Source organism: Oryzias latipes, chromosome 20, assembly GCF_053564925.1.
Source record: "Oryzias latipes strain Hd-rR chromosome 20, Olatipes_Hd-rR_3.1".
NCBI lineage: Eukaryota > Metazoa > Chordata > Actinopteri > Beloniformes > Adrianichthyidae > Oryzias > Oryzias latipes.
The window spans coordinates 30,050,095-30,061,902 of NC_136256.1; the positions used below are offsets into that span (position 1 = coordinate 30,050,095).

The 11,808-nt window shown below is 52.3% G+C and overlaps 1 protein-coding gene across 8 annotated transcripts in view; it reads right to left on the reverse strand.

Annotated features, from left to right (window-relative positions):
- The window catches only part of dpp6a (dipeptidyl-peptidase 6a), a 230,067-nt gene that overhangs the window by 18,838 nt on the left and 199,421 nt on the right, over positions 1–11,808 (reverse strand). For all 8 annotated transcript variants that reach the window (XM_023950258.2, XM_023950259.2, XM_078938700.1 and 5 more), the window contains exon 8: positions 8,965–9,085. In XM_023950258.2, coding sequence (XP_023806026.1) covers positions 8,965–9,085 — 121 coding nt within the window. The remainder of the gene's footprint in view (positions 1–8,964; positions 9,086–11,808) is intronic.

Genomic DNA, 11,808 nt, shown 5'->3' on the forward strand with positions numbered 1-11,808 from the left:
CAATCAAACGCCAACCAACTGAAGGCCAACCAAACACCAACCAAACAGCAACGAACCAAACGCCAACTAACTGAAGGCCAACCAAACACCAACTGAAGGCCAACCGAACACCAACCAAACACCAACCGAACACCAACCAACCAAACACAAACCAAACGCCAACCAAACACCAACCAAACACCAACCAAACGCCAACCAACCAAACGCCAACCGAACATCAACCAACCAAACACCAACCAACCAAACACCAACCAACCAAACACCATCCAACCAAACACCAACCAAACGCCAAACAAATGCCAACCGAACACCAACCAAACGCCAACCAAACGCCAACCGAACATCAATCTTGATTATTTTACTGGCCCAATAATATCAGCACCACACCAACCGAACACCAACCAACCAAACGCCAACCAAACGCCAACCAAACACCAACCAAACACCAACCAAACACCAACCAAACGCCGACCGAACACCAACCAAACGCCGACCAAACGCCAACCGAACATCAACCGAACACCACCCAAACGCCAACCGAACAATAACCAACCAAACACCAACCAAACGCCAACAAAACGCCAACCAAACACCAACCAAACACCAAACAAACGCCGACCAAACGCCAACCGAACATCAACGGAACACCAACCAAACACCAACCAAACGCCAACTGAAAGCCAACCAAACACCAACAAAACACCAACCAACCAAATGCCAACCAATCAGCAACCAACCAAACACCAACCAACTGAAGGCCAACCAAACACCAACCAATCAAACGCCAACCAACTGAAGGCCAACCAAACACCAACCAAACAGCAACGAACCAAACGCCAACCAAGTGAAGGCCAACCAAACACCAACTGAAGGCCAACCAAACACCAACCAAACACCAACCGAACACCAACCAACCAAACACCAACCAAACGCCAACCAAACACCAACCAAACGCCAAACAACCAAATGCCAACCAAACACGAACAAACCAAACACCAACCAACCAACCAAACACCATCCAACCAAACACCATCCAACCAAACACCAACCAAACGCCAACCAAATGCCAACCGAACACAAACCAAACGCCAACCAACCAAACGCCAACCGAACATCAACCTTGATTATTTTACTGGCCCAATAATAACAGCACCACACCAAACGCCAACCAAACGCCAACAAAACACCAACCAACCAAATGCCAACCAATCAGCAACCAACCAAACACCAACCAACTGAAGGCCAACCAAACACCAACTGAAGGCCAACCAAACACCAACCAAACACCAACCAACCAAACGCCAACCAAATGCCAACCGAACACCAACCAAACGCCAACAGAACATCAACCAAACACCAACCAACTGAAGGCCAATCAAACACCAACCAAACACCAACCAAACACCAACCAACCAAACGCCAACCAAACACAAACCAAACAGCAACCAACCAAATGGCAACCAACTGAAGGCCAACCAAACAGCAACCAACCAAACACCAACCAATCAGCAACCAACCAAATGGCAACCAACTGAAGGCCAACCAAACACCAACAAAACAACCAACCAAAGGCCAACCAAACACCAACCAACTAAACGCTAACCAACTGAAGGCCAACCAAACACCAACTGAAGGCCAACCAAACACCAACCAAACGCCAACCAACCGAAAGCCAACCAACCACCAACCAAACACCAACCAAACACCAACAAACTGAAGGCCAACCAAACACCAACCAAACAGCAACCAACCAGCGGCAACCAACTGAAAGCCAACCAAACACCAACAAAACACTAAACAACCAAACGCCAACCAAACACCAACCAAACACCAACCAATCAAACGCCAACCAACTGAAGGCCAACCAAACACCAACCAAACAGCAACGAACCAAACGCCAACTAACTGAAGGCCAACCAAACACCAACTGAAGGCCAACCGAACACCAACCAAACACCAACCGAACACCAACCAACCAAACACAAACCAAACGCCAACCAAACACCAACCAAACACCAACCAAACGCCAACCAACCAAACGCCAACCGAACATCAACCAACCAAACACCAACCAACCAAACACCAACCAACCAAACACCATCCAACCAAACACCAACCAAACGCCAAACAAATGCCAACCGAACACCAACCAAACGCCAACCAAACGCCAACCGAACATCAATCTTGATTATTTTACTGGCCCAATAATATCAGCACCACACCAACCGAACACCAACCAACCAAACGCCAACCAAACGCCAACCAAACACCAACCAAACACCAACCAAACACCAACCAAACGCCGACCGAACACCAACCAAACGCCGACCAAACGCCAACCGAACATCAACCGAACACCACCCAAACGCCAACCGAACACTAACCAACCAAACACCAACCAAACGCCAACAAAACGCCAACCAAACACCAACCAAACACCAAACAAACGCCGACCAAACGCCAACCGAACATCAACGGAACACCAACCAAACACCAACCAAACGCCAACCAAACGCCAACCAAACACCAACCAAACACCAACCAAACACAAACCAACCACCAATCAAACACTAACCAAACAGCAACCAACCAAACACCAACCAACCAAACGGCAACCAAACACCAACCAACCAAACAGCAACCGAACAGCAACCAACCAAATGGCAACCAACTGAAGGCCAACCAAACACCAACAAAACACCAACCAACCAAACACCAACCAAATGCCAACCAATCAGCAACCAACCAAACACCAACCAACTGAAGGCCAACCAAACACCAACTGAAGGCCAACCAAACACCAACTGAAGGCCAACCAAACACCAACCAAACACCAACCAAACACCAACCAACCGAAGGCAAACCAAACACCAACCAAACAGCAACCAAACACCAACCAACCAAACGTCAACCAAACACCAACCAAACAAGGCAAGGCAAGGCAAGGCAAGGCAAGTTTATTTGTATAGCACAATTGGTACACAAAGTAATTCAAGGTGCTTCACAAAACAGAAAAATGCATTAAAATCACAATACATCATAGAAATAATCAACGTAAAATTTACTTTAAAAGAAACCTTTCAGTCATATACACGGCTGAACAGAAATGTTTTAAGTCTAGATTTGAACATGAACACAGAAGAGGGAATCAACAGGAGGCCGGCCCCTGAGGTCCTCAGAGTACGAGATGGTTCATATGGCACTAACATGTCAGAGATGGACTTTGGTGCTCGGCCATGGAGAGACTTGTACACAAGCAGAGCTGCTTTGAAGTCTATTCTTTGAGGTACAGGGAGCCAGTGCAGAGACCTGAGCACAGGACTAATGTGATCATACTTTTTGGTTCTGGTCAGGACTCGAGCAGCAGCATTCTGGATGTACTGAAGCTGTTTTACAGCTCGTTTGGAGAGGCCGGTGAGCAGGCCGTTACAGTAGTCTAACCTACTGGAGACAAATGCATGAATAAGTATCTCCAGGTCTGGCTTTGACACTATGTTTTTGATTTTGGCAATGTTTTTCAGATGGTAAAATGCCGCTGATGTTACTGACTTGATATGGCTGTTAAAGTTCAGGTCAGAGTCCATGATTAACCCTAGATTTCTGACTTGATTTGAGGGTTTGAGAGACAGAGAATGAAAGTAGCTGCTGACACTTTCTCTTTGTTTCTGTGGGCCAAAAATAATAACTTGGGTCTTGTTTGAGTTTAGCTGGAGAAAGTTGTTCTGCATCCACACACTGATCTGTTGGAGGCAGTGGCTGAGTGAATCCACCTGCCAATATTCACCTGTTGTCAGTGACACATAGATCTGAGTATCATCTGCATAGTTGTGATAAGATATGTTATTACTGCGTATTAACTGCCCTAGTGGCAGCATGTAGAGGTTGAACAGAAGGGGTCCCAGGATCGATCCCTGGGGCACACCACAAGTCAAGGCCATGTAGTCTGAGACACAACTCCCAATTTCAACAAAATATTTCCTGTCTTCTAGATAAGACTTGAGCCAACTTAGGGCAGATCCAGATTATTTTCTCGTATTTCCGATACATGTTTGTAGTTGGGGGGAGTTGATTCGACTAGAACTATGTTTCCTGTGTTTTTGTCAAGCCATGTTTCAGTTAATAACATAAAATCAAGATTAAAAGAAGAGATAAGATTATTGATTAAAAATGATTTGTTGCATAAAGATCTGACATTGAGTGCAGCAAGTTTGAGAATAGTTTCCTTGGTCAAAACCTTCTTGCAGGGGATATCAACTAGATTTCTTTGATTGGACAGTCCAACTGCCCTTTTTTGCATTCTACGTGGTGCAACTACAGGTATAGCACCAGAAGGAAGCTGTTCATCACAGGGCCCCAGTTTGACATAACCTTTCCTAGGACACTGGGGGCCTGTTTCATCCTAGCTCTGGGGGATAGCACGTCTAGAGGCGCGCAGGGGAGGTCAAGTTGAGGGCAGTTTGGGTGATGGACCAGGAGGATCGGGAGCTGGACGGGATTTGGGTGAACGACGGAGGGGGCGTGTTGGAGGGGCTTTGGATGAAGGACGTGTTGGAGGGACTTTGGGTGAAGGATGAGGAGGGGGCGCTGGAGGGGTAGGAGAGCTCCTGTGTGGTGTGAGGCTCACAGGTGTTAGGGGAGCCATCTTAATTACTGACTTAATGAGGCTATCAAAATGGCTAGGTAGGGCCATGGGTGAAAGTGGGGGGGACGAAAAGGAAAGTGAGTCTTCACTGGGAGTAGATGTAGCAGGGGGCGCCCACAGCTGGTCAGATGGTGGTATTTCTGGGGCCAAACAGCAACCAACCAAACGGCAACCAACTGAAGGCCAACCAAACACCAACAAAACACTAACCAACCAAACGCCAACCAACCACACAGCAAGTAACGTAACGCCAACAAACTGAAAGCCAACCAAACACCAATTGAAGGCCAACCAAACACCAACCAAACACCAACCAACCAAACGGCAACCAAACACCAACCAAACAGCAACGAACCAAACGGCAACCAACTGAAGGCCGACCAAACACCAACAAAACACTAACCAAACAAAAACGCCAGCCAAACACCAACCAAACAGCAACCAACCAAACGCCAACCAACTGAAGGCCAACCTAACACCAACCAAACACCAACCAACCAAACGCCAACCAACTGAAGGCCAACCAAACACAGACTGAAGGCCAACCAAACACCAACCAAACACCAACCAAAAACCAACCAAACACCAAGCATCACCAACAAACTGAAGGCCAACCAAACACCAACCAAACACCAACTGAAGGCCAACCAAACACCAACCAAACACCAACCAAACGCGAACCAAACAGCAACCAAACACCAACCAACTGAAGGCAAACCAAACACCAACAAAACAACAACCAACCAAACGCCAACCAAACACCAACCAAACGCCAACCAAACACCAACCAGACACCAACCAACCAAACACCAACAAAACGCTGACCAAACGCCAACCGAACATCAACCGAACACCAACCAAACACCAACCAACCAAACACCAACCAAACGCCAACCGAACACCAACCAAATGCCAACCAAACGCGAACCGAACACCAACCGAACACCAACCAAACATCAACAGAACACCAACCAACCAAACACCAACCAAACGCCAACCGAACACCAACCAAACGCCAACCAAACACCAACCGAACACCAACCAACCAAACGCCAACCAAACACCAAACACCAACCGAACACCAACCAACCAAACGCCAACCAAACGCCAACCAAACACCAACCAACCAAACGCCAACCAAACACCAACCGAACACCAACCAAACGCCAACCAAACACCAACCAACCAAACACCAACCAAACGCCAACCAAACACCAACCAAACACCAACCGAACACCAACCAACCAAACGCCAACCAAACACCAACCGAACACCAACCAAACGCCAACCAAACACCAACCGAACACCAACCAAACGCCAGCCAAACACCAACCAAACACCAACCAACCAAACGCCAACCGAACACCAAACAAACGACAACCAAACACCAACCGAACACCAACCAACAAAACACCAACCGAACACCAAACAACCAAACACCAACCAAACGCCAACCAAACGCCAACAAAACACCAACCAAACGCCAACCAAATGCCAACCGAACACCAACCAAACGCCAACCAACCAAACGCCAACCGAACATCAACCAAACACCAACCAAACACCAACCAAACACCAACCAAACACCAACCGAACACCAACCAAATGCCAACCAAACGCGAACCAAACACCAACCGAACACCAACCAAACATCAACAGAACACCAAGCAACCAAACACCAACCAAACGCCAACCGAACACCAACCAAACGCCAACCAAACACCAACCGAACACCAACCAACCAAACGCCAACCAAACACCAACCGAACACCAACCAAACAAACGCCAACCAAACGTCAACCGAACACCAACCAAACGCCAACCAAACACCAACCAACCAAACACCAACCAAACGCCAACCAAACACCAACCGAACACCAACCAACCAAACGCCAACCAAACGCCAACCGAACACCAACCAAACGCCAACCAAACACCAACCGAACACCAACCAAACGCCAGCCAAACACCAACCGAACACCAACCGTCCAAACGCCAACCGAACACCAACCAAATGCCAACCAAACACCAACCGAACACCAACCAACAAAACACCAACCAACCGAACACCAAACAACCAAACACCAACCAAACGCCAACCAAACGCCAACAAAACACCAACCAAACGCCAACCAAATGCCAACCGAACACCAACCAAACGCCAACCAACCAAACGCCAACCGAACATCAACCAAACACCAACCAACTGAAGGCCAATCAAACACCAACCAAACACCAACCAAACACCAACCAATCAGCAACCAACCAAATGGCAACCAACTGAAGGCCAACCAAAAACCAACAAAAGAACCAACCAAACGCCAACCAAACACCAACCAAACAGCAACCAACTAAACGCCAACCAACTGAATGCCAACCAAACACCAACTGAAGGTCAACCAAACACCAACCAAACGCCATCCAACCAAAGGCCTACCAAACACAAACCAACCAAACACCAACCAAACAGCAACCAACCAGCGGCAACCAACTGAAGGCCAACCAAACGCCAACAAAACACCAACCAACCAAACGCCAACCAAACAACAACCAACCAAACACCAACCAACTGAAGGCCAACCAAACACCAACCAAACACCTACCAAACACCAACCAAACACCAACCAAACACCAACCAACCGAAGGCCAACCAAACGCCAACAAAACACCAACCAAACGCCAACCAAATGCCAACCGAACACCAACCAAACGCCAACCAACCAAACGCCAACCGAACATCAACCAAACACCAACCAACTGAAGGCCAATCAAACACCAACCAAACACCAACCAAACACCAACCAATCAGCAACCAACCAAATGGCAACCAACTGAAGGCCAACCAAAAACCAACAAAAGAACCAACCAAACGCCAACCAAACACCAACCAAACAGCAACCAACTAAACGCCAACCAACTGAATGCCAACCAAACACCAACTGAAGGTCAACCAAACACCAACCAAACGCCATCCAACCAAAGGCCTACCAAACACAAACCAACCAAACACCAACCAAACAGCAACCAACCAGCGGCAACCAACTGAAGGCCAACCAAACGCCAACAAAACACCAACCAACCAAACGCCAACCAAACAACAACCAACCAAACACCAACCAACTGAAGGCCAACCAAACACCAACCAAACACCTACCAAACACCAACCAAACACCAACCAAACACCAACCAACCGAAGGCCAACCAAACACCAACCAAACGCCAACCAAACACCAACCAAACAGCAACCAACCAAACGGCAACCAACTGAAGGCCAACCAAACACCAACAAAACACCAACCAACCAAACGCCAACCAAACACCAACCAAACACCAACCAACCAAACGGCAACCAACTGAAGGCCAACCAAACACCAACAAAACACCAACCAACCAAACACCAACCAAACACCAACCAACCAAACGCCAGCCAACTGAAGGCCAACCAAACACCAACAAAACACCAACCAACCAAACGCCAACCAAACACCAACCAAACAGCAACCAACCAAACGCCAGCCTACTGAAGGCCAACCAAACACCAACCAGGTGAGCTCTGACAGGTGCTGCTGAAGCTCATCATCTCTATCACACACCCACACACACACACACACACACACACAAACACAAACACACACACACAGAGCATCTACATTAATGAATGAATGCAAATGTCGCACATAAAAAAATATTTCATTTTCAAGGCTGCAGAAACAGAGGAAAATTAAAAGGTTTTTTTGGGCCCATGGGAAATTAGGAACTTGAGTCATTCTTTTGCAAACTGCACCCTCCTCCCAAATGCAAAATAGTTCACAATTATCATTTGTTAATCTAACTCTGACGCTTCTTAAAAAGACAAAGCAGGTTTCTCTTGGACTGAAACGGTGACCATCTCTCCTAAAGAACATTTCTGTTTTCACGGCATCTGTATCACCTCCAGCAGGTCCTCTATGTGGTTTATCACAAAGACGGGGAAGTCCGTCAGAGGCTGGAAACACGCAGCAGCAGCAGCAGCAGCAGTAACAGCAGCAGCAGCAGCAGCAGTAACAGCAGCAGCAGTAACAGCAGCAGCAGCAGCAGTAACAGCAGCAGCAGCAGCAGCAGTAACAGCAGCAGCAGTAACAGCAGCAGCAGTAACAGCAACAGCAGCAGCAGCAGCCATTTTAGCCACATAAGGTCTTGGAATTTTCATAAAACCGATGAGGTTCATCTGAAAACTGAAACCTTTTTCTCACAAACGCCTTCAACTTTTAACCTTCAGGAAAAGTTCTGTTTCTGGAGTCTTTAAGATGTTTTTATCACTTTGACCAATAGAAACTCCTTACCTTCATACAGCCAATCACTGAGCCCGTTGAAGATGACCCCTTCTTTGCCGGAAGACACCAGACGGATGGAGCGGCTCTTCACCTCAGACCGATAGTAGATGTTGTTTTCAAAAATGAAAATCTATAGAGGAGCCAGAAAACAGAGGACAGTGTTTGAGGAAGATCAGGTTCAGAATCTGAAGAGGCTGAAGTCTCAGTCCTGAACCTCCTGACATCTTCTGAGGCTTTGACGGGGTGATTTACAGCATAAGTGGGGGTCAACGCCTTCATTACAGCTGCACTCAGCAAAAACAGCTGCAGCAGAATTTACAAATGTCTTCGTTTTAATATGGAGCTAAAATCAGTGTTAAGCTATCACAGAGAAAAAGCTGAGAGGATCTGAAGGATTAAGGAACCTCTTGGCCTCCAGCTACTGTCAGGATTTCCATTAAGAGCCAATTTTCCTGCAGATGTAAAGAGTCCGTGATCCACCGGCAGCACCAGGTCGTCTGTGACCTGCGGCCGCCGCAGACCGACCTGCGGCCGCCGCAGACCGACTTGCCGCCGCCACAGACCGACCTGCCGCCGCCACAGACCGACCTGCGGCCGCCACAGACCGACCTGCCGCCGCCACAGACCAGGTCCGTGATCCACCGGCAGCACCAGGTCGTCTGTGACCTGCAGCCGCCACAGACCGACCTGCCGCCGCCACAGACCAGGTCCGTGATCCACCGGCAGCACCAGGTCGTCTGTGACCTGCGGCCGCCACAGACCGACCTGCGGCCGCCACAGACCGACCTGCGGCCGCCACAGACCGACCTGCGGCCGCCACTGACTGACCTGCCGCCGCCACAGACTGACCTGCCGCCGCCACAGACCGACCTGCCGCCGCCACAGACCGACCTGCCGCCGCCACAGACTGACCTGCCGCCGCCACAGACCGACCTGCCGCCGCCACAGACCAGGTCCGTGATCCACCGGCAGCACCAGGTCGTCTGTGACCTGCGGCCGCCACAGACCGACCTGCGGCCGCCACAGACCGACCTGCGGCCGCCACAGACCGACCTGCGGCCGCCACTGACTGACCTGCCGCCGCCACAGACTGACCTGCCGCCGCCACAGACCGACCTGCCGCCGCCACAGACCGACCTGCCGCCGCCACAGACTGACCTGCCGCCGCCACAGACCGACCTGCCGCCGCCACAGACCAGGTCCGTGATCCACCGGCAGCACCAGGTCGTCTGTGACCTGCGGCCGCCACAGACCGACCTGCCGCCGCCACAGACCAGGTCCGTGATCCACCGGCAGCACCAGGTCGTCTGTGACCTGCGGCCGCCACAGACCGACCTGCGGCCGCCACAGACCGACCTGCGGCCGCCACTGACTGACCTGCCGCCGCCACAGACCGACCTGCCGCCGCCACAGACTGACCTGCCGCCGCCACAGACCGACCTGCCGCCGCCACAGACCAGGTCCGTGATCCACCGGCAGCACCAGGTCGTCTGTGACCTGCGGCCGCCACAGACCGACCTGCCGCCGCCACAGACCAGGTCCGTGATCCACCGGCAGCACCAGGTCGTCTGTGACCTGCCGCCGCCACAGACCGACCTGCCGGCGCCAAAGACTGACCTGCCGCCGCCACAGACCGACCTGCCGCCGCCACAGACCAGGTCCGTGATCCACCGGCAGCACCAGGTCGTCTGTGACCTGCCGCCGCCACAGACCGACCTGCCGCCGCCACAGACCGACCTGCGGCCGCCACAGACTGACCTGCCGCCGCCACAGACCGACCTGCCGCCGCCACAGACTGACCTGCCGCCGCCACAGACCGACCTGCCGCCGCCACAGACCAGGTCCGTGATCCACCGGCAGCACCAGGTCGTCTGTGACCTGCAGCCGCCACAGACCGACCTGCCGCCGCCACAGACCAGGTCCGTGATCCACCGGCAGCACCAGGTCGTCTGTGACCTGCGGCCGCCACAGACCGACCTGCGGCCGCCACAGACCGACCTGCGGCCGCCACAGACCGACCTGCGGCCGCCACTGACTGACCTGCCGCCGCCACAGACTGACCTGCCGCCGCCACAGACCGACCTGCCGCCGCCACAGACCGACCTGCCGCCGCCACAGACTGACCTGCCGCCGCCACAGACCGACCTGCCGCCGCCACAGACCAGGTCCGTGATCCACCGGCAGCACCAGGTCGTCTGTGACCTGCGGCCGCCACAGACCGACCTGCGGCCGCCACAGACCGACCTGCGGCCGCCACAGACCGACCTGCGGCCGCCACTGACTGACCTGCCGCCGCCACAGACTGACCTGCCGCCGCCACAGACCGACCTGCCGCCGCCACAGACCGACCTGCCGCCGCCACAGACTGACCTGCCGCCGCCACAGACCGACCTGCCGCCGCCACAGACCAGGTCCGTGATCCACCGGCAGCACCAGGTCGTCTGTGACCTGCGGCCGCCACAGACCGACCTGCCGCCGCCACAGACCAGGTCCGTGATCCACCGGCAGCACCAGGTCGTCTGTGACCTGCGGCCGCCACAGACCGACCTGCGGCCGCCACAGACCGACCTGCGGCCGCCACTGACTGACCTGCCGCCGCCACAGACCGACCTGCCGCCGCCACAGACTGACCTGCCGCCGCCACAGACCGACCTGCCGCCGCCACAGACCAGGTCCGTGATCCACCGGCAGCACCAGGTCGTCTGTGACCTGCGGCCGCCACAGACCGACCTGCCGCCGCCACAGACCAGGTCCGTGATCCACCGGCAGCACCAGGTCGTCTGTGACCTGCCGCCGCCACAGACCGACCTGCCGGCGCCAAAGACTGACCTGCCGCCGCCACAGACCGACCTG